Here is a 23,524-nt window from a genome sequence, read left to right as displayed (position 1 = left end):
GAAAACTGTTGAAGCTCTTCCTTCACCCAAGATCAGCGGCAATTTTGTTAAATATCTTGCATCCGCTGGTTACGGTTTTATACATGAGATTAAAATAATATTTAAAATGTGAATGAAGTTCGGCTAGGGACACGCGGAGCGGAGCGGTAGTTGTAGTTTACTCCGGACACTGAAATGGCTGCCGTCTCCATGGTGACGTTGGACGCCAGCGCCATGCTGCACTCCCGTTACTACTCTCCGAATGAGGTGGCGGAGCACAACACGGTGGACGACCTGTGGGTGTCCTACCTGGGCAGGGTGTACGACCTCACCCCACTGGCCCAGGAGTTCCAAGGTATTTGAGCTTCATGATCCGAGAGGAAGCGCGCCGGGGTGGTGGCCTACGCGGAGGGAGCGCCGCAGGTATAGCGGTCAAAGTTGCGGGGGCGCCATAGGGCGAGCAGCCGGAGCTGAGGGAGCGCTGCAAAGCGTACGTCCAGAACAGGTAGCGACTTGGGTTTAGCAGTCTGAGCGGAGAGAGCACCGGGAGTATATCAGTCAGAGCTGAGGGAGCGACGTGGGTATATCAGTCTTCCCCACTGGACTCTAATTATCTCATTTTATTAAACAGTCTGATGGTTGAGGGATAATAACTGTTCTTGGACTTTTTGGAGTGAATCCTGAGCCTCTAATACCTTCTACCTGATGGCAGCTGTGTGATCCTAACAGAAAAACTAAGTATGAGCTGGGGCTTCGATGGAGCGCACAGCTTTGCGCCATCTTGACCACTTTCTAATTGGCTATTCAGAAACGTACGGGGAGAGGGAAAAAACAAGTTTGTCCAACTTCTCCTTGTGGTTAATACTGTCAAATATTCAGATTAACTTCTTCTTCATCCTCTCCGAGGACAAAGATCCCTTCTCCCTTGAGAAGTTAGAAGCCCACCTGGGTGGGGTAACAAGACCTGAGGTCTGCTTACCACCCCCTTCCCCCGCCCCCCACTTGACTCCATGGAGAGTGTAGGTGTGCTCAGACTGTTTGGCTTTCCTTTCTCCTTTTCCTTCATCCATTCTCATTCTCTATTACGATTAGGTGATGTTCTGCTGAAACCCATTATAGAAGCAGCTGGGCAAGACATCAGCCACTGGTTCGATGAGGAACGAGAAGATGTGAGTAGAGTTTTAAGCTTTGGAGGCTATTGTGAGACAGAAGTAAAGATGGAAAGGTGGTGGTCAGGTGGATGTGATGAAACCCAATTTCCCTCGGGATCAATAAAGTATGTCTGTCTATCTGTCTGTTCCGAAGGGCTTTCCTCTCTGTGGTATGGTTCTCTGACTGTGTTAGTTTCACCTTGTGGAGAAGAGGATCAAGTGTGCTGATGGTACCTTTTAATAATTGCAAACAATTACCTTCTTCCACCAGGCTCTTGCACTGAATAATATCTCAATCCTGACAACCACCCATGGTTGCGTAGTGGTTAACATGACTATAACAGCCTCGGGTGTCAGAATTTGAATTTTTAATCCCGGTGTCTTCTGCAAAGGAGTTTGTATGTCCTCCCTGTGGACTGCATGGGTTTTCCCCAGGTACTCCAGATCGGTTATTAGGTTAATTGTATATTGTCCTGTGATTATGCTAGGGTTAAATGTTATTTATTTGGTGATACAGCACCTTGCAGCCCTTTCACCCATGCTTCCCTCAGCAGTCCCTGACAACCCCGATCAACCCTAACTGAATCATGTGACAATGTGTAACGACCAATTAACCTAGTAACCATTTTGTCTTTGGAGTGAGGGAGAAAACTGCAGCAACCAGGGAAACCCTGCACATTCCGCAGGGATTACAGACTCCTTACAGAGGATGCCAGCATTGAACTCCAAACTCTGGTGACCCAAGCTGTAAGAACGTTGTGCTAACCACTACACAACTCTCACATCCAAATCAGGGATTATGGTTGGGAAGGCCTATTCCACTAAACAAACTAATAAATAAATAACATATCTGGCAGCTTGTCAGAAAGGAACCAATTACAAAGGTGTTGATTGAATTGTGTTATCTAACAACTCTGTGTGGTTGAATACCACAATGAACCATTTGTCTTGACTAGCCTGCAATTCCTTTTATTTATCGAAGTGGCCAACGCAGCTCATGCACAGTCCAGAACATCTTTGAAAAGGAGGTGGGGAGCTGCACCCTTCTGCTGCTGCACTCTCTGGATTGAAGGTTTCCCAATAATACCTTGAAATAGGGATTCCAGGATTTAGAACTAGTGAGGGAGCAGGTGGCGGGGTGAATATATATCTATACCAAAGGAGGTGTGAGGTGCTCCTTCCCTTTGCTAGCCTGCAGGTGACCCTGAGGCAAGGTGTGGCACCTGATTTGCTCCCCCCCACTAATCAAGATCACGTAAAGCCATGGGAGCAGGTGGTGTATATCACAAGTCCTGGTTCTTTGACCACTGACACCAGGCAGACACTCCATGAAGAGTACTAATAATGGCTGGGGTCACTTGTCTTGTAAAGACACTGCCCAGCTGCCCAGAAGAGAGCAAAAATAAGCCACTTCTGTAGAAAAATTTGCCAAGAGCAATCACGGTCCTGGAAAGCACATGATTGCCCACGTCATATGATGCGGCACATGATGATAAGGGAGCATGAAATGTTGCTTAGGGTCAAGATGGAGGGCTTACTTGTGAGATTTATGTCGATCTTGTTCTCTTTGTTTACCTCATAAACTTGTCCAGTTGGACCATGAAAGCATCTTGGTTATCTGCTTCATTTTTCCTTGTGGTACCAAGTTACATGTTCAGAAAACTGGTGGGAAGGGAAGGTTTTTCTGAATCTCTGTGGTACTTCTCTGGTTGAGATACGTACATGTATGGTTGCTTGGTTCACAATGTGTAACAGTTTGATTGCTTTAGTCTGCATGCAGTGTGACTGTAAACATCTTCTCTTGCTTGCTCATACATCCATACTATTAAGAAAAATTACGGCTCGCTTTTATCACAACTATTTTGTCTGGTTTTGCCTTTTCAATGCACTTAATAGCATCTATAAAAGGGAGCTTGAAAGCCCGGACAACCAGAATGAAGAACAGCTGTGTGACTCCCGAACCAGTCGCCTCTCTCACTTCCCCTTCCTGGTGGGAATGCCATGTTTTTGGACTCTTAATTCTACTGCTTTCTATTATTCCATTACTGTCTATTTGCACTATTTCAGACTGAACTACCATCTTTGCGCCATTCTGTTGTATTTACTGTTGTATGTATTCAAAGTAAATTTATTATCAAAGTACATATATATGTCACCATATACAACCCTTGTAGACATATGCACTAAATGTATAGAATAATAATAACAGTATCAATGAAAGACCTCACCAATTTGGTCATTCAACAAGTGTGTAGAAGACAACAAACTGTGCAAATATAAAAATAAAGATAATAAATAAGCAATAAATATCGAGAACATGAGATGAAGAGTCCTTGAAAGTGAGTCCATAGGTTGTAGGAACATTTCAATGATGGGGCAAGTGAAGTTCGGTGGTTCAAGAGCCTGATGGTTGAGGTGTGATAACTGTTCCTGAAGCTGGCGGTGTGAGTCCTGAAGCTCCTGTACCTTCTTCCAGATGGCAGCAGTGAGAAGAGAGCATGTTTTGTATGGAGGGGGTCCCTGATGATGAATGCTGCCCTCCTGTGTCAGCTGCTCTATGGTGGGGAGGGCTTTACCCATGATGGATTGGGCCGTATCCACTTCTTATTGTAGGATTACTTCTACAAGAGGTTTGAGGTAATTTATTTTTTATTCTTTATTACTTCTAATATTTGTGTATTTGTGTATCTGTGCTCTTGTAATGCTACAGTGACTCTGTAATTTCATTTGGGATCAATAATGTATCTGTCTACCATCTGCATTTGCTTCATTGAACAAGGAATTTCACTACTTTCTGGTGTGTAGGACAATAAACTAACATGAAATCTTTATCTCTGAACAAAACATGAAAATAGAAGGGAGGATTTAAAGAAATTATTTTGGGAAATTAACCATTTCTTACCTGCAGTATAGTGAGAAAGTCTTAGGCACATAAAAATAACTAGAGTGCCTAAGACTTTTGCATAGTACTGTAGTAATATGTATTGCACTGTACAAGAACATATTTCATTACGTATGTGAGTAATGATAAACCTGATTCTGATGTGGGTCTCTATTGAGGACTGAGAGTGGGAAGGGGGCAGGGAGAGGGGAGGGAGCAGGAAACACCAGAGAGGCATTTCTGTAATGATCAATAAACAAATTGTTTGGAATCAAAGGACCTTGCCTGGTGCCTCAGGGCTGGATGTGTCTGCACCCACACTAACCCCCAACAGTGGCACTCCTCTGTCACCTGTCCCATGCCGCTCCCTCAACACTCCACACTCGCCATTCCCAACATCCTTTGCTCCTGCCAGATTTACAAACTCGCTCACTGCTCCACGTTGACAAATACAGTACTGTGCAAAAATCTTAGGCACCCTAGCTATATGTGTGTGCCTAAAATGTTTTACACAGTACTGTAGTTTAGTTATCTTCCAGAAGTTAGTGGCAAGTCTTTGTAGTTAAAGTATTCCCACAGTTGGAGAAGGATAAATCCAGTGATGGAAGGGGCCGGTGATATATTTCCAAATTGGGAAAGAGTAGGACTTGGACTTGCTGTAGGTGCTGATCTTTCCCTGCACCTGCTTCCCTTGTCTATCATGGGATTGGGAGGTGTGGCCCGGGTTAGTAGTTGCAATGCATTTTGTAGATGATCCACTGGAGGGAGTGAAAATAAAACATAAAACTTTACAGCAGAAGAACAGACTCTTTGACCCATGAAAATTTGCTGAAAATATTCAGGGTAGTTGATGAGGTGCCAATTAACTATTCACTTAATTCTAGCTGATTTCAGGTTTCTTGAATGTTGTTGGTGGAGACCAGAATGATTTTAGTGGCTTTGAATGTGGAGTGTAGCTGGTTTAATTCTATCTTATTGGTCACTGACTACCACCTGGCATGAATATTACCTGTCACTTAGCACCCTCTATCTCTCAATTGGTTTATTGTTAGGTGTACCAAGGTACAGTGGGAGGCCTTTGTTTGCGAGTCATTTATACAGACATTCCTCTAAGGCCTCTGTTGGTCGGGGTTGACCATGGTTGTTGCATCCTAGCTGACTATGTGATATGTGAGCCAGACCAGTACAATATGGAGACAAAGCTGTTGCCCACGGAGCTAGTTCCCCCACTCCACGCATCTGATGAATCCAAAGGAATGGCTGAGACAATATGGTTTGGCACCAGCAGTGAGGCAGGTGTTGCTGTTCAGTGTTGAACTCAGTGTACGACTGCTTCAGGAATTCCAGCTCTGGATTTTTCCCTCAGGGTTTACTCCTGAAAACTTCCCCATGAGTGGAAGGCAGTGGAGCTGCCAACCAAGGCTGACAAGCCCAATCTGCCTGAAGAGACTGGTTTTAAGGCACCGGTAACCTGCTTTTGCCCCTTCTCCTACCAGAAGAAACGGTTACTCTGGGCTTCATAGTTAAGCCACACATGAAGGCCAGGAGCTGGACTTGGTTATCAGAGGCTGTTAGAGGCATACACCATTAGCAGCATTTAATAGGTAGTGGGAGCTTATCCACACTACCACCTCCGGCTATACAGATCATCCATACATAAGTTTATTGAGGCAGAAAAATATTGAATATGGTGTTGAGTTATAGAAAAAGTGCATCGAAGGTAGGCAAATGGTATACAAGGACCACAGCAAGATTGGTTATGAGATCGATGATTTGTCTTTAATGTATAAGGTCCATTCAAGAATCTGGTTACAGTGGGATAAAAGTTCTATCTTTCCAGGTGAATGGTCTCAACCCAAAACATCGTCTGTCCTGAAATATCAACTGTTTATTCATTTCCATAGATGCTGCCAGATCTGCTGAATTCCTCCAGCATTTTGTGTGTCTGTTGGATACATCTACTGTATCCAGTGCTCCCAGTGTGGCCTCCTGTATATCGGTGAGACTCAACATAAATTGGGAGACCGCTTCATCAAGGACTTAAACTCTGTCCATCATAAAAAGTGGGATCTCCCAGTGGCCACACATTTTAATTCCACTTCCAATTCTGACATGTCAATTTCTACCCCCCTTCACCATTCCCCATTCCCTTTTCCCTCTCTCATCACCTTTCCTTACCTGTCCATCACCTCCCTCTTGTGCTCCTCCCCCTTTTCTTTCTTCCATGGCCTTCTGTCCTCTTCTATTAGAAGCTCACTTCCCCAGCCCTTTATCTCTTTCACCAATCAACTTGCCAGCCTTTCACTTCACCCCTCCCCATTTTACCTATCACCTGTCCATTTCCCTCCATGAATGCTGCCTGGGCCACTGAGTTCCTCCAGCATTTTGTATGTTATTATCTGGAATCTGGGTTTGGCTCCATGCATATAAACAGCTGCTTAGTTTGCTAAGGAATTGAATCGAAACTTCCCCATTTCTGATTTTGTGTTGAATGGACATTTGTTAATTAAGCAATGGTTGGCCCAAGAACACAGCCTCGGGGTGAAAATATTTGACAACAACCACCTTCCTCTGTATAAAGTGTGACTCCAATGACTGGAGTAAATGCACTGGATACCCATAAACCTCTGCTCTTCCCAGTTTCCTTGATGATACTCTCTCAAATGACGTCAAGGACAGCCACCATCAGCTTGTCGAACAAAGCACAGCAACGCCTCTACTTCCTTAGGAGTTTGCAGAGATTCAGCATGACATCTGGAACTTCGACAAACTTCTATAGATATATAGTGGAGAGTGTATTGACTGGCTGCATCACAGCCTAGTATGGAAACGCCAATGCTTTTGAATGGAAAATCCTACAAAAGCTAGTGGATTCGGCCCAGTACATCGCAGGTAAAGCCCTCTCAACCATTAAACACATCTGCCTGAAATGCTGTCATAGGAAAGCAGCATCTATCATCATGGACCTCCACCATCCAGAACATGTTCTCTCCTCATTTCTGCCACAGGTTAAAGTTACAAGAGCCTCAGGACTCGCACCACCAGGTTCAAGAACAATTACTACCCCTCAACCATCAGGCTTTTGAATAAAAGGGAATAACTACACTCACTTGCCCCATCATTGGGATGTTTTCCACAACCAATATTCTCCCCTTTATCTTATTATCACATGTTATCATTATTTATTAGGAATTTGAGGAGATTTGGTATGTCAAGGAGTGGTGTCTCAAAAAGGCAACATCTATCATTAAGGGCACCATTACCCAGGATGTGCCCTCTTCTCATTGTTATCATCAGGAGGAAGGTACAGAAGCCTGAAGGCACACACTCAGTAATTGTTTATTCCCCTCTGCCACATGATTCCTAAATGGATATTGAACCCTACCTCACTGTTTTGTTAAATATATATATTTTTTGCACTATGATGTATTTTATATATAAATACATACTTACTGTAATTTATTTATTTCTATATTACCATATATTGCATTGAACCGCTGCTGTTAAGTTAACAAATTTCACGACGCATATTTCAGGTAATAAACCTGAATTCCTATTCTAATTTTGTTGCCTCTGCACTATGGTTGATCTTTCATTGATCCTGTTATAGTTACTGTTCTATAAATTTACTGAGTTCGCCCACAGGAAAATGAATCGCAGGGTTGTATATGGTGACCTATACGTACTTTGATGATAAAATTTACTTTGAATTCTATAATTCTGTTCTTTCGTGTGTGCAAGAGCTAAGGTCTGGAACAGAATGATGATGACAGTATGCAAGCTGAACATCTGTGGTTAGTGTCGAGTAAGTGCTGCTTGAAGACACTGTTAACAACACCATTCATCGCTTTGCTGAAGGTTTAGAGAAGACTTATTGAGTGGTAATTAGATGGATGGGTTTGTCCAGCTTTTGCCATATCTGGGAGATTTTTTCACACTGTTGGGTAGATGGCAGTGTTGTAGCTGTGTTGCTGCTAGTTGTGGATCACTGATCTTTAGTATGACAGTGGCACATTGCCTAGTCCTGCCTGCATTTATTGCCCTTAGTTGTGTGTCGTGTCACGTGATGTGAATCAAATTGGCATTAGTGACACTGGCGACCTTGGGAATAAGCCCAGAAGCTTCAAATTTCAACTAATAATAGAAGTCAGTAATTGATATAAAAGATTCAAAATACATTTATTATCAAAGTGTGTATACAGAAAACCAGTCTGAGATTCTTCCTCCCACAGGCAACCATGAAACAAAGAAACACCATGGAACCTGTTCAAGAAAACATCAGACACCCAATGCGATAAAAAATGAACACATTCAACAAATGGCAAAGAGCGAGTGAATAACACACAGACTACAAAACCAGGAGTCCAGTAGTATTCAGTTTAGTTCAGTTCAGTGCCCAGCTACTAGCCCACTGTAGGGTGCAGGTCCGCTCTTCACCGGTGCCCCAGACCACATCAATCACCACAATCAAACCACTCAAAAACTGCAAAAAATAAGAGTACACCTGCCTGTCCTCCGCTCTCATCCTCATCGACTTCAGCCTTGCTTGACACCTCAATTGGAGGGAATCAAAGGAGTCGATCATGGGCTCATGCCCTTGATGCCTCGATCGGAGGGAAGCAATCATGGGCTTGTACTCGTCTCCAGGCTTCCAGGCCTCCAAACCGCACGTCCATGGCCTGTACACATGGCCATGTGAAATGTTGGTATATCAATTGCTGTGCCCAACACCGCAAGAAATTGCACAGAGTTGTGGACACAGCCCAGTTCATCATGAAAATCAGCTTCCATTCCATAAGACTGATGGGAGATTTATTAGCGGTATATAGAATTTTAAGAATTCTATAAAAGAATATAGGCTCTTGATTAGTGTGCAAACTTAAAGCACATGGTATTGGGGTATGGTATTGATGTGGATAGAGAATTGGTTGGCAGACAGGAAGCAAAGAGTGGGAGTAAACGGGACCTTGTCAGAATGGGAGGCAGTGACTAGTGGAGTATTGCAAGGCTTAGTGCTGGGACCCCAGTTGTTTACAATATATATTAATGATTTAGACGAGGGAATTAAATGCAGCATCTCCAAGTTTGCGGATGACCCGGAGCTGGGCAGCAGTGTTAGCTGTGAGGAGGATGCTAAGAGGATGCAGGGTGACTTGGATAGGTTAGGTGAGTGGGCAAATTCATGGCAGATGCAAATTAATGTGGATAAATGTGAGGTTATCCACTTTGGTGGCAAGAACAGGAAAACAGATTATCATCTGAATGGTGGCCGATTAGGAAAAGGGGAGGCGCAACGAGACCTTGGTGTCATTGTACACCAGTCATTGAAGGTGGGCATGCAGGTACAGTAGGCGGTGAAAAAGGCGAATGGTATGTTGGCATTCATAGCAAGAGGATTCGAGTACAGGAGCAGTGAGGTTCTACTGCAGTTGTACAAGTCCTTGGTGAGACCACACCTGGAGTATTGTGTGCAGTTTTGGTCCCCTAATCTGACATTCTTGCCATAGAGGGAGTACAAAGAAGGTTCACCGGATTGATTTCTGGGATGGCAGGACTTGCATATGAAGAAAGACTGGATCAACTAGGCCAGAGGTCAGCAACCCGCGGCTCCGGAGCCGCATGCGGCTCTTTCATCTCTGTGCTGCGGCTCCCCGTGGTTCAAAAACATTTAGTTTTTGAAATGTAATTTGAAATTTGAAGATTATGGTGATCTTGTACAATCTAAATAAAACGTTGAGGCGACCCCATTTCCTGGCAGATCCGAACCGGCTCACAATTAGCCACCGTTCCGGCTAAGGGAGATAGCCTGCGGGGGTTTGTGAGTACGTGTCTTTTGGAGCATCCGCGCCCACGGGGGGGGGGGGGGGGGGGCGGGTTGAGGGAGGCTTTAAAGCAAGGCTGTTTAGTTTGAATAAAGTTATCTTTGACAGCAGTGTCGTTATCTTAGCGCTGTGTGTAGCACACCGCCACAACGTGTTTTTTATCGCTATTAATATACGTCACCACTACCAATGCCTGACACCCGCCAGTGCGCGATTTCTTTTAATTTTTCGATCGAAGATAGGCTAACCATGGAGTAACCTTCAACCCAACGTCTTTTTTTCAGTGTTCAAAATATTTTTGTTGCATGCAGAAATGTAATTTCGTTTTCTCTGCAGGAGTTCATCAATTTCATAAATGTAACACATTATAGTTTGTTTATACATAACATAAAGGCAAAAAAAACGTTGTATGCAGTGTTATTTCATTTAAAATGTCAAACGGGTTTTGTGGCTCCCAGTGTTGTCTTTTCTGTGGGAAATGGGTCCATATTGGCTCTTTCAGTGGTAATGGTTATACTCACTGGAATTTAGAAGATTGAAGGGGAATCTTATTGAAACGTATAACATTCTAAAGGGATTGGACAGGCTAGATGCAGGAAGATTGTTCCTGATGTTGGGGAAGTCCAGAACGAGGGGTCACAGTTTAAGGATAAAGGGGAAGCCTTTTAGGACCGAGATGAGGAAAAACTTCTTCACACAGAGAGTGGTGAATCTGTGGAATTCTCTGCCACAGGAAACAGTTGAGGCCAGTTCATTGGCTATATTTAAGAGGAAGTTAGATATGGCCCTTGTGGCTAAAGGGATCAGGGGTATGGAGAGAAAGCAGGTACAGGACTCTGAGTTGGATGATCAGTCATGATCATACTGAATGGCGGTGCAGGCTCGAAGGGCCAAATGGCCTACTCCTGCACCTATTTTCTATGTTTCTATGAATTATAAGGGTTAAATGCAAGCAGGCTTTTCCATTGAGGTTGGGTGGGAGTACTAGTAGAGGTCATGGGTTATGGGTGATAGGTGATCTCCCAATCTACCTTGCCATGGCCCTTGGACCTTACTTGAAAGTCTGCACTGTAACTCTCTATTCTGCTTTACTTTTGCTTCCTCATTTGCCTGTAGATGTTGAAATACTTTGTCTGGAAGACACACAAACTAAAACTTTGGCTGTATTTTGGTATATATAACAGAAATAAACCATTGCCAAAAATGTCAAAAGGTCCATGAGCCAACTGAGATACTACATAGTGTTGGGAGAGGTAAGTCTACTTGCTCAAGTTTAACTGTTGGTGTAAAGCGGTCACAGTGGGGGAAATCCCAGAGACACCACCTTAGTTGAAGAGCGGACAATTACAAATTGTAAAAGAGAAACACGAGAAAGTTTGCAGATGCTGGAAATCTTGAGCAACACAAAACAAAATGCTGTAGGAACTCGGCAGGTTAGGCAGCATCTATGGAAAAGTCAATGTTTCAGGCCAAGACCCTTCTTCGTGACACCCCTGGTTAAGGGTCTCAACCCGAAATGGTGACTGTTTATTCTTTTCCATAGACGATGCCTGACCTGCTGAGTTCCTCCAGCATTTTGTGTCTGTTACCTTATGTTATAAGTGAGATCTGGTTTGTATTCTCTCAAGTATATAATGCAAAGCTGTAATTGAGCTGTTGAAGATGATTAAAAGGTGTAATTGTGTAGAGAGTAAGAAAGAGAAAAGATGCCTTCTGGAAGCTGTCTAGAATAAGAACAATCTATAATCAAAGTTCGGCCTGTAACTAACCTTTCCAATTTGGCCTGGCACTTAAATTGATCAAACCTTGGGTCTTCCCTTGCTCTCAGGCCTGATGTCAGTTCTGCCACATCAAACCATCTCCAAGTCTCCAGCAATGGCCAGACGTTCAGAAATAACTAAAAATGGCCTAAAAATCAGAACCAGTGTTCTGGGAGGCACCTATCCACACCCAGAATAGTGGGTGCCTGACCCCAGAAAGCCATCGAGTCTTAGGTTGATATAAAATTTTAAAAGTGATGGTCAGGTTTTTGTTGGGCAAAGTGATTAAATATTATGGAACTGCTAAAGGGAAAGGGTGATCCAGAAGAGTGACCAAATGGTCTCGAGGTCAAAAAGCCTCCTCTTTCTTTGACTGCCTTGAATCCTGTTCACCGTTTCTGCTCACTCAGCCATTCATTTTTGAACATAGAACAATTCTGCACATGACACGCCCTTCGGCCCACAATGTCTGTACCAAACATGATGACAATTTAATCTAATCCTTTCTGTCTGCACATGCTCCATGTCCCTCCATTCCTTGCATAATCAAATATATATCTAAATACCTTTTAAATATTGTTATAGCAACTGCTCCCAGCACTTCTGGCTTGCCTTGCAAGCTTCTTTTAACTTTCCTCCTCTCATTTTAAACCCATGACCATCCTGGGATAAAGACTCTGACCCTCAAAATTCCCTACACGTTTGTCAGGTCTCGCCACAGCTCCCAAATCTGACAAACCTCTCCGAGGAGGTGAGCTAAAAATATTTAAGTTTTTTTTCTCAATTTTCCCTTTGCTAACTAACCTTGCAACATACAGGAGGAGTTTAGAGGGTTGTATTTGTGGAGCCCTTCTCTTCCTGACCCTCACTCCTCTGACTTCCACTCTGGTTCTGGGACAGATAGGGTAGCGAGACCTTACATTTGTGAAGTCTGGATTACTGGGGGAGTTTAACAAAGCAGATAAGTCTGAAAGATCAAGGGCTGTGGGGACTGGCACTGATACTGGGTTGGGCAGATTAGGCGTGGAATGCATGAAACTGTTAACATACGATGAGTGTTTGATGATACTAGGCCTGTACTTGATTGAGTTCAGGAGAATGAAAGAGGGATCTCAGTGAAACCTACCAGATACTGAAAGGCCTGGATAGAGTGGACATGGAGAGGATGTTTTCATCAATGGGACAATCTAGGATGCGTGGGCACAGTTTCTGAATAAAGAGATATCCCTTTAGAACTGAGATGAGGTGGATTTTCTTCAGCCAGGGGGTGGTAAATCTTTGGAATTTTTTTGCCACAGACGGCTGTGGAGGCCATGTCATTGGGTGTATTTAAGGTAGAGAATGGAATTGGGGAAAACATCAGCCATGATTGATGGGTGGAGCAGACTCTGTGGGCCAAATGGCCTAATTCTGCTTCTGTATCTTATGGAATGGTGGGACAGGCTCAAGGAGCTGCACCTGTTTTCCTGTGTTCCCCTGTTCTTAATCCTTCACCCAAGGGAGACATATTGTATCTAGAGGCTTGGGACTGAAGGAGCCAAACATTTACCTCTTCACTTCCAACGCAGATCCGCATTGAGATCGATCAGCTCACCAACTGTCAGAAGTACCACACCCCTCGTGGCCGCTTCATCCACATCCCCCCACCAATGCCGCAGAGCAACTGGTTTAACAATTTCGGGACACCCTGGTGGAAAGACCCAAAGTACGAGGTCGGAATTTTAAGCGAGAAAACAAGATACATCCAGATCATCAACACTCTCACAGCCCAGGAACAAGTGCTTGAGGTACAGAATGCCCTGTGGTCATTCTAGATAGGAGGGGTATTTGCAGTATCATTAATCAGCTTTTGAATATGTAGGGCATGCCTGTTCCCTTTTGAGGAACAGTTCATAAGCAAGAAGTACTGCACTATGTATGACACTGAGCTGTAGAATAAGAAGGTGAGGAGAGGGGAAAGAGTGCAAGCTGGCTGGTGAAAGTGGGAGAGGTAAATGGCCAAAGAGGACAGCGGACCATACATAAAAGGAAGTGGGAAACCAGGGGGACATGATGGCTTGGTCAAGAGTGTCAAGGAGAAGAGAATCAGAATCAGGTTTAATATTAAGGGCAGAGGTTGTGAAATTTGTTGACTTTGCAGCAGCGGTACATTACAATACATAATAATAGAGGAAAAAAAGCTAATTATGGTAAGTGTACATATGTATCAAATAGATAAGTTAAATAGTACAAAAACAGAAGCAAAAAAGTAGTGACAAAGCGTTCATAGGTCCAATGTTCATTCAGGAATTGGATGGCAGAGAGGAAGAAGCTGTTCCTGAATTGTTCAATGTGTGCCTTCAGGCTTCTGTATCTCCTACCTGATGGTAGCAATGACAACAAGGTGGGACCTGGGTGTTGGAGGTCCTTAATGATGGATGCCGCCATTCTGAGGCATCAGTCCTTGAAGATGTCCTTGATACTATGGAGGCTAGTGCTCATGATGGAGCTGACAGAGTTCACAAGTCCCTGCAGCTTCTTTTGATCCTGTTCAGTAACATTCCCCCCACTTCCCTTACCAAACAATAATGCAGCCAGTTAGAACGCTCTCCATAGTACATCCAGAAATTTTTGAGTGTTTTGTAAAAGGGAAACCAGAATGGGGCAAAAAAAAAAGGGGTTGGGAAATGAAAGTTAATCAGGTTAGACTACACAGATGGAATACGAGATGAAACATTGATTTCTCAAACTTCCTGTAAATGCCACCCCCTCTACTTCACCATTCCCCATTCCCATTTTCCTCTCTCACCTTATCTCCTTACCTGCCCATCACCTCCCCTTCCTTTTCTTCCATGGCATCTTGTCTTCTCCTATCAGATTCCCCTTTCTCCAGCCCTTTATCTCTTTCACCAATTGACTTCCCAGCTCTTTACATCAACTCTCCCCCATCCCAGTTTAACCTATCACTTACTACCCTGTACCTCTTCTTCCCCGCCCCCACCCTCTTACTCTGACTTTTCATCTTCTTTTCCAGCCCTAATGAAGGGTAAACACAAGGAAATCTGCAGATGCTGGAAATTCAAACAACACACACAAAGTGCTGATGGAAAGCAGCAGGCCAGGCAGCATCTATAGGGAGAAGCACTGTCAATGTTTCGGGCAGAGACCCTTCATCAGGACTAACTGAAAGGAGAGATACTAAGAGATTTGAAAGTAGTGGGGGGAGGGGGAAATGTGAAATGATAGGAGAAGACCGGAGGGGGTGGGATGAAGCTAAGAGCTGGAAAGGTGATTGGAGAAAGTGATACAGAGCTGGAGAAGGGATAGGATCATGGGATGGGAGGCCAGGAGAAAGAAAGGGGGAGGGGGGAGCACCAGAGGGAGATGGAGAACAGGCAGGGTGATGGGCAGAGAGAGAGAAAAAAGAAACAAACAATTAAATATGTCAGGTATGGGGTAAGAAGGGAGGAGGGGCATCAACGCTCTTGGCCCAAAACATTAACTGTTTACCCTTTTCTATGGATACTGCCTGGCCTGCTAAGTACCTCCAGCATTTTTGTGTGTATTTGTTTGATTTCCAGTATTTAGAACATAGAATAGTACACCACATTATAGGCCCTTCAGCCCACAATGTTGTGCTGACCCTCAAACCCTGCCTCACATATAACCCCCCACCTTAAATTCCTCCATATACCTGTCTAGTAGTCTCTTAAACTTCACTAGTGTGTCCGCCTCTACCACTGACTCAGGCAGTGCATTCCACGCACCAACCACTCTCTGAGTGAAAAACCTTCCTCTAATATCCCCCTTGAACTTCCCTCCCCTTAACTTAAAGTCATGTCCTCTTGTACTGAGCAGTGGTGCCCTGGAGAAGAGGCACTGGCTGACCATTGTCTATTCCTCTTAATATCTTGTACACCTCTATCATGTCTCCTCTCATCCTCCTTCTCCCCAAAGAGTAAAGCCCTAGCTCCCTTAATCTCTGATCATAATCCATACTCTCTAAACCAGGCAGCATCCTGTTAAGTCTCCTTTGTACCCTTTCCAATGCTTCCACATCCTTCCTATAGTGAGGCGACCAAAACTGGACACAGTACTCCAAGTGTGGCCTAACTAGAGTTTTATAGAGCTGCATCATTACATCGCATCTCTTAAACTCTACCCCTCGGCTTATGAAAGCTAACACCCCATAAGCTTTCTTGACTACCCTATCTACCTGTGAGGCAACTTTCAGGGATCTGTGGACATGTACCCCCAGATTCCTCTGCTCCTCCACACTACCAAGTATCCTGCCATTTACTTTGTACTCTACCTTGAAGTTTGTCCTTCCAAAGTGTGCCACCTCATATTTCTCTGGGTTGAACTCCATTTGCCACTGCTCAGCCCGATTCTGCATCCTATCAATGTCTCTCTGCAATCTTCAACAATCCTCTACACTATCTACAACACCACCAACCTTTGTGTCATCAGCAAACTTGCCAACCCACCCTTCTACCCCCACATCCAGGTTGTTAATAAAAATCACGAGAAGTAGAGGTCCCAGAACAGTTCCTTGTGGGACACCACTAGTCACAACCCTCCAATCTGAATGTACTCCCTCCACCACAACCTTCTACCTTCTGCAGGCCAATTCTGAATCCACCTGGCCAAACTTCCCTGGATCCCATGCCTTCTGACTTTCTGAATAAGCCTACTGTGTGGAACCTTGTCAAATGCCTTACTAAAATCCATGTAGATCACATCCACTGCACTACCCTCATCTATATGCCTGGTCACCTCCTCAAAGAACTCTATCAGGCTTGTTAGGCACGATCTGCCCTTCACAAAGCCATACCGACTGTCCCTGATCAGACCATGATTCTCTAAATGCCCATAGGTCCTATTTCTAAGAATCTTTTCCAACAGCTTTCCCACCACAGACATAAGGCTCACAGGTCTATAATTACCCAGTCTATCCCTACTAGCTTTTTTGAACAAGGGGACAACGTCCCTCCAATCCTCCAGTACCATTCCCATGGACAACGAGGACATAAAGATCCAAGCCAGAGGCTCAGCAATCTCTTCCCTCGCCTCATGGAGCAGCCTGGGGAATATTCCGTCAGGCCCTGGGGACTTATCCGTCCTAATGTATTTTAACAACTCCAACACCACCTCTCCTTTAATATCTACATGCTCCAGAACATCAACCTCACTCATATTGTCCTCACTGTCATCAAGTTCCCTCTCATTGGTGAATACCAAAAAGAAGTATTCATTGAGGACTTCGCTCACTTCCACAGCCTCCAGGCACATCTTCCCACTTTTATCTCTAATCGGCCCTACCTTTACTCCTGTCATGCTTTTGTTCTTCAGATAATTGAAGAATGCCTTGGGGTTTTCCTTTACCCTACTCACCAAGGCCTTCTCATGCCCCCTTCTTGCTCTTCTCAGCCCCTTCTTAAGCTCCTTTCTTGCTACCCTATATTCCTCAATAGACCCATCTGATCCTTGCTTCCTAAACCTCATGTATGCTGCCTTCTTCCACCTCACTAGATTTTCCACTTCACTTGTCACCCATGGTTCCTTCACCCTACCATTCTTTATCTTCCTCACCGGGACAAATTTATCACTAACATCCTGCAAGAGATCCCTAAACATCGACCACATGTCCATAGTACATTTCCCTGCAAAAACGTCATCCCAATTCACACCTGCAAGTTCTAGCCTTATGGCCTCATAATTTTCCCTTCCCCAATTAAAAATTTTCCTGTCCCCTCTGATTCTAACCTTTTCCATGATAATGCTAAAGGTCAGGGAGCGGTGTTCACTGTCCCCCAGATGCTCACCCACTGACAGATCTGTGACCTGACTCGGTTTGTTACCTATTTGCAGATTGTCTCCTGTTTGGAATATGAGATATTTCTCCTTCAACTTGAGTTTGGCCTCATCATGCAGTAGAGGAGGTCATGGACAGACAAGTCAATGTGGGAATGGGAACTCGAAATGAAATGGATGGCCTTCAGAGATCCTGGCTGTTGTAGCAGACAGAGCGAAGGTGCTCGATGAAGCAGTGGCCCAATCTATGATGAGTCTCACTGATGTAGAGAAGCTGCACCGGCAGCATAGGATACGGGAAATGACCCTGACAGTCTCATAAATGAAGTTTCGCCTCACCTGGTCTGTTTGCGGCCCTGAATGGTGATGAGGGAGGGGGTGTAGGGGCAAATGAGTCAGCATTTATGACAGTTGCAGAGATGTGCCAAAAGAGAGCTCTGTGGGGAGGGATGGGTGGACAAGGACATAGAGTGATTTCCACCAACCGCCCACCCTCCTGCACTTACCTATCACCTGCCAGCTTGTACTGCCCCCCCCCCCACCTCAACATTCTTACTCTGACTTCTGCCCCCTTCCTTTCCAGTCCTGATGAGGGGTCTCGGCCTGAAACGTGGACAGTTTATTCTTCTCCATTGATACTGACTGACTTGCTGAGTTCCTCCAGCATTTTGTGCATGTTGAGCAGCATTTATGGCCCATTAATAAATCTGCTTGTAAAGATGCTTACTAATCATCTTTGTGACCCAGTGCGGTTAGTTTGGTGAACAATGCCCTCAGTAATGTTGTGTCTGGGGTGAGGGATGGTGGGGTTCCTAGATTTGAAACCATTAGCAATTCAGAAACAGGAAGGTCCTGCTATCTCGCACACCCTCCTGACTGGTTACATGCACATTGATGTCTCCCAGTCTCAAAGTCTCAGAGAGAATACTGATCTCTCAGTCCACAGGCCAATGTGTATTGTTTCTCAGTCTTTCACTCTTGTATCTCAACAATGTCTGATGTCTCTTATTTCCTCCATCTCAAGGAGATACTCAGACTGGGCTACTTCACATACTGTACATAATCACACAGATCAATGAAGGAGGCTATTTGGCCCGGTGTCTCTATGCTGGATTTTAGGCTGATCTCCCTTCCCATCTGTCAGCCTACAGCTCAGCAGAACATGTCTGTGTTCGTTATTGGAACCATCTTCCCTTCTGTATAAACTGGCAGTTTGTGAAACACACAATACTGGTGCACGATCAGCGGTGTGAACTGGAATTTATTATGGGATCAAATCTGCCTCTTCACCACCCCCCTTACTCATTTCCATATTCCAGCTTCCTCTCCTATCAGATCCCACCATCTGCAACCCTTTGTCACTTGGATCTATCTCTCATCTCCAACACTGTCATTATTTCCACTCCCCCCTGCTCCATCTATCTATCACCCCCTTCACCTAGATCCACGCACCACCTCCCAGCCTCTGTCACTATTCCCACTCTCCCCTCCTCCACTTACCCATCACCCCTCTTCACGTGGATCCACCCATCACCTGCTGGATTTTGCCTCACTGTATCTTTCAGTCCAGGGAAACCAACCCTGGGGAAACAGGTAAAGGCCTTCCACCTCGTCTCTGCCTCTTGTTTTATTTTAAATTTCTATCAGTTCTCCCCTCAGTCTCCAGCACTACAGAGAAAACAACACAAGTTCATCCAACCTGTCCTTATAGCTGATGCTCCCTTATCCAGGCAGCATCCAGTTGAACCTCTTGTGCATCCTTTCCAAACCTACACATACATTATTCCTGAAAGGGGACGAGAATTGACCAGAATACTGCAGATACAGCCTAACCAGAGTTTTAAAAAGCTGCAGTTGTATTTCACCTGAGCTCATCCTTCCCAATTCAGATTAAGATGCATCACAGAACACAAAACACATTCAAGATGAAAAACTAAATATAAACAAACAAGTAGAATCACATCCTATCATTTTATGCTAAGATATATACATCTAACTTCCTGACTCTTGAACTCAGTGCCTCGACTAATAAAGACATGTCATATACCTTCTTAACCACCCTATCAACCCGTCTAGCCACTTTCCCAGGAGCAATGGATTTGAACCATATATCCTTTTGTACATCAGCACTAAGGGCTTTGCCATTAGCAGTGTACTGTTTGCTTACATTTGATCTATCTTGTACTTGGCTGGGTTAATCTCCATCCACCATTTCTCTGCCCATATTCAGATTATCTAAGAAAGAATGTGTGATGTCAGAGAGGTTTCAGAAGTGGTTTATGAGAATGATTGGCCTCTGGACCTGTACTCACTGAAATTCAGAAGAATGAGGGTGGATCTCATTGAAACCTATCAATGTTGAAAGGCCACGATGGAGTGGATGTGGAGAGGACATTTTCTTTGGTGGGAGAGTCCAGGACCAGAGGGCATAGCCTAAGAATAGAGAGTCTCCATTTAGAATGCAAATGAGCAGGAATTTTTTTAGCCAGAGAGTGGTGAATTTGTTACCAGAGGTGGCTGTGGAGGCCAAGTCACTGGGTATATTTAAGGCAGAGGTTGACAGATTTTCGATTTGTCAGGGCATGAAAGAATACAGGGAGAAGGCAAAAGATTGGGGTAGAGGGGGAAATGGATAAGCCATGATGAAATGGCTGAGCAGACTTGATGGCCAAATGGCTTAATTTTGCTATATCTTATGGTCGTATGGCATCCACAACACTTCCTGCATCTGTGAACTTAATAACCCACCCATCCATGTTTCCATCCAAATCCATTCCATATATTATCACAAACAGCAGAGGTCTCAGTACCGACTTCTGAGAAATATCACTAGTCAAGGACACAGAAGGAAACAGTGAGAACTGGGGAGGTGGCTCAGAGAAAGTGAGAATTAAATCGGGTCAGGCCTATCCAACTGTAGTTGATGCTTTCAGGAAGGGAGAGGGATGGGTAGAACTGTTGTCTAACTTACAGAGGGCCAAGAAAGGATGGGACATTTGGATTAAAGCCCTATAGGAAGAGATAGTTGGACTCAACAACTATCTGGAACTGGAAGACTAGAAAAACATTCATTGAAAGTTTTAGACACAAACTCTCTTTAGTGGCAAGTGGTGGAATCCTAACAGGAGAATGTGATATCCAATGGTGTTGTTTTATTTCCCCGGTCACTGGCCAGGTATGCAGTGAGGAGACAATAAATGAAATCCTGGAGCGGTACCTGATGTACAACACTCATGCAGCAAGCTATACCTGGAAGTATGATGGAGTGCAGCTGGACATGGACAAGACTCTGGAGGAGAATGGGATCGTGGATGAGGACGAGATGTTCTATGAGCTGCAGATGGAGCCCGATAACTACCGCCAGCCCATTCTACTCTATTTCAATGACGACCTTACAGAGCTGTAGGCCTCAGTCACTTCAGCAGACTCAACACCTTTGCCCTGCTTCCTCCCTGTGTTAAATATATAAGAATGTTTTGTTGTTCAATAAAGATGAGCTTTGTCACTAGTCATTCCCTAAGAATGCACTGTGTAGCTAACTCTCAGACAGTAAGGAATCCTTCTGTGTTACCAGTGGCATGGGGGAAAAAGTGGAAGCTGGGGGTGAGCGTTTAAGGAGGAGATGCTGACTGGAGAGAGATGAGGTGGTTCATTCTGAAGCATTAAAACTGGCACAGGCAAGCTTGTTCTCTACCCTATGCTCCCTTCACTTCCTCGTAACCCCTGCTCTCTGAAGATGTTAAAATGTTTCTTTAAAGTCTGAGGCCTCCTTTGGTCAGGGTCAACTGTGGATGTTGCATCCTAGCCGTCAAATATGCAAGCCAGGTCAGTATGATATGGAAAGAAAGCTCCATCTCTCCTCGCATCTGATGAACCCAAAGGAACGGCAGAGACTGATATAGTTTGGCACCAGCGGTGTCATAGGAGTTGCCAGTCAGCATTAAACTCAATGTAAGACTGCCTTAGGGAGTCCAACTCCGGCCTTAACCCTCAGGGTTTACTCCTGAAACCTTCCCATGAGTGGGTATAGCTGCAAGGCAGCAGAGGTTTGAGACCAGAGCTCCCCTGCTCCGAGATGAGCTGCCAACCATGGCTGATGAGCCCCATCTGGCCAAAGCGACTGGTTTTAAGGCACCAGTAACCCTTCTCCTGTCAGTAGAAACAGCTCCATGGTAGCTAAGCCATGTGTGAAAGCCAGGAGCTGGACATGGTTGTCAGAGGCTATTTGAGGTGCTCACCATTTGGAGCTTGTCCCTGGCTATAACAACCTTCCTTCATTACAAGATCTATATCAGCTGGGGAAGTTGTCCAAAGAAGGACAAGTTGAATTCCACCTGGACCAAGTGTGAAGTGTTGTGCTTTGGTAACTCAAACCAGAACAGTAAATGGCATGGCCCCAGGGAGTGTTGTAGAACAGCGGGAGCTAGGGGTGTAAGTGCCTGGTTACCTGAAAATAGTGACATAGGTAGACAGGGTGGTGAAGAAGGTATTTGGCACACTTATCTTCATTGGTCAGGGTTCTGAGTACAAAGGTTAGGACATCATATATTAAGCAGCAGTAAATCAAGGCAATTGGACTTGCTGTGTGGTCCAGAAGACATTTCGCCACTCATCTGAGACACTTCTTCAGTTCTGATGCATGGTGGTACTTTTCCAACTTATAAACTCTGTGTTGTTTAAAGGTATATCAATCATATGAGGGTCGTTAAGAGTTGTAGGGATAATGAGAGGGTCGCTTTCACAAATCTCCTTTGAACCCTCTCCAATGTCAGTAAATCCTTTCTTAGATAAGGGGCCCAAAACTGCTGACAATACTCCCAAGTGAGATCTCACCGATGCCTCAACATTACATCCTTGCCTTTATATTCTACTCTGACACCCTCCCCCCCCAGGTCAGGGTGTGACTGGGATGGGAAATTAATATTGTTCAAAGTACATTTATTATCAAAATATGTACACTGTGTATAACCTTGAGATTTGTCTTCCTGCAGGCAGCCACAAAACAAAGAAACATAATGAAAGCCATTAAAAAACCCACACAACAAAGAACGTCAAACACCCAATGTGTGAGAAAAGAACAAATTGTACAAATCATAAAAAAGTAAACAAATAACACATAAAACATGAACCACAAAGTCCTTGAAAATGAGTCCGTGAAGCCCGGTCAGTTCAGTGTGGAAGTGCCTTGATCAAATTGTGCAAATAGTTCAAAAAAAGGGAAAAAAAGAACACTGAAACATGAACTGCAGAGTCCCGAAAGTGAGTCCGCAGCCGGAGAGTGTGTTCAGAGCTGTGGCAAGTGAAACCTGTCCAACAACTGCTCCTGAACATGGTGTTGTGGCATGATGATAGTAGTGAGGAGTGGCAGACAGGTCAACTGCAGGCAGACAACATTGAATATCTCTCTCATCCTCAACAATTTTAATCTTGCTCAACACTTTAATAGTGTGGCGTAATGGAGCCAACAATGGGTTCGACTTCTGCCATCAGGCATTGATGCAGTGTACACCCCCAGTAATGGCTACACTTTTGAGAGTCTAGTTTGCTGAAACTCCTCCCCACCCCCCCAAGGAGATCATAAAAATGCCAGATTGTTTAGTGGGCTCGAAAGTATATCTTTAACAGAAAAATTACAGGCTGCTCTTGATCGCAGTTCAGAAGTATAGCTAGAAGAAGAGTATTTTGCAGTTTTGTGAGCTGTCTGCAACATGTTGCCATTGGTTGTTGGCGCCATCTTGCTAACTTATATGACAGGTAACAGGAGCTCAGTGTGATCTCAGAGTCATTCCAAAGAGTAGTCACCCAATACACATTGGACATCCCCAGTGTAGAGACCAGGCAGCTAACACTAAACAAAGGACACTAGACTGGAAGCAGTGGAAATGGATCATTGCTTCCTTTGGGATGGTGGGGAGGAAGGAGGTGAAAGGACAGGGGTTGCATCACCTGTAGTTGCGAGGAGAAGTGCCGAGGGAAGGAAGTGATTGATGGGAATGGAAGAGTGAACCAGGTGAAGGCAATGATCCATGTGAAATACTGAAAAGGGGAGGAGAGAGGAAGATGTATTTGGTAGTGGTATCTCTTTAAAGTCAGAGTAAATCACTGTGAATTTGAAAGGTGGTGTGATGGAAGTGGAGG

At 44.5% G+C, this 23,524-nt stretch overlaps 1 protein-coding gene across 1 annotated transcript; it reads left to right on the top strand.

The window, feature by feature from the left end:
- Positions 1 to 4: 4 nt before the first annotated feature.
- On the top strand, positions 5 to 20,894 carry LOC132396892 (cytochrome b5 domain-containing protein 1). Its single transcript, XM_059974945.1, has 4 exons — positions 5 to 334; positions 1,072 to 1,148; positions 13,162 to 13,380; positions 20,562 to 20,894. The coding sequence occupies exons 1-4, from the start codon at positions 175 to 177 to the stop codon at positions 20,790 to 20,792; spliced, it is 687 nt and encodes a 228-aa protein (XP_059830928.1). The 5' UTR covers positions 5 to 174; the 3' UTR covers positions 20,793 to 20,894.
- The last annotated feature ends 2,630 nt before the right edge of the window (positions 20,895 to 23,524 follow it).

This window comes from Hypanus sabinus, chromosome 7 (genome assembly GCF_030144855.1).
Source record: "Hypanus sabinus isolate sHypSab1 chromosome 7, sHypSab1.hap1, whole genome shotgun sequence".
Classification (NCBI taxonomy): domain Eukaryota; kingdom Metazoa; phylum Chordata; class Chondrichthyes; order Myliobatiformes; family Dasyatidae; genus Hypanus; species Hypanus sabinus.
Note: the sequence above shows the minus strand (reverse complement) of the source record. Positions and strands in the feature narration are given on the sequence as shown.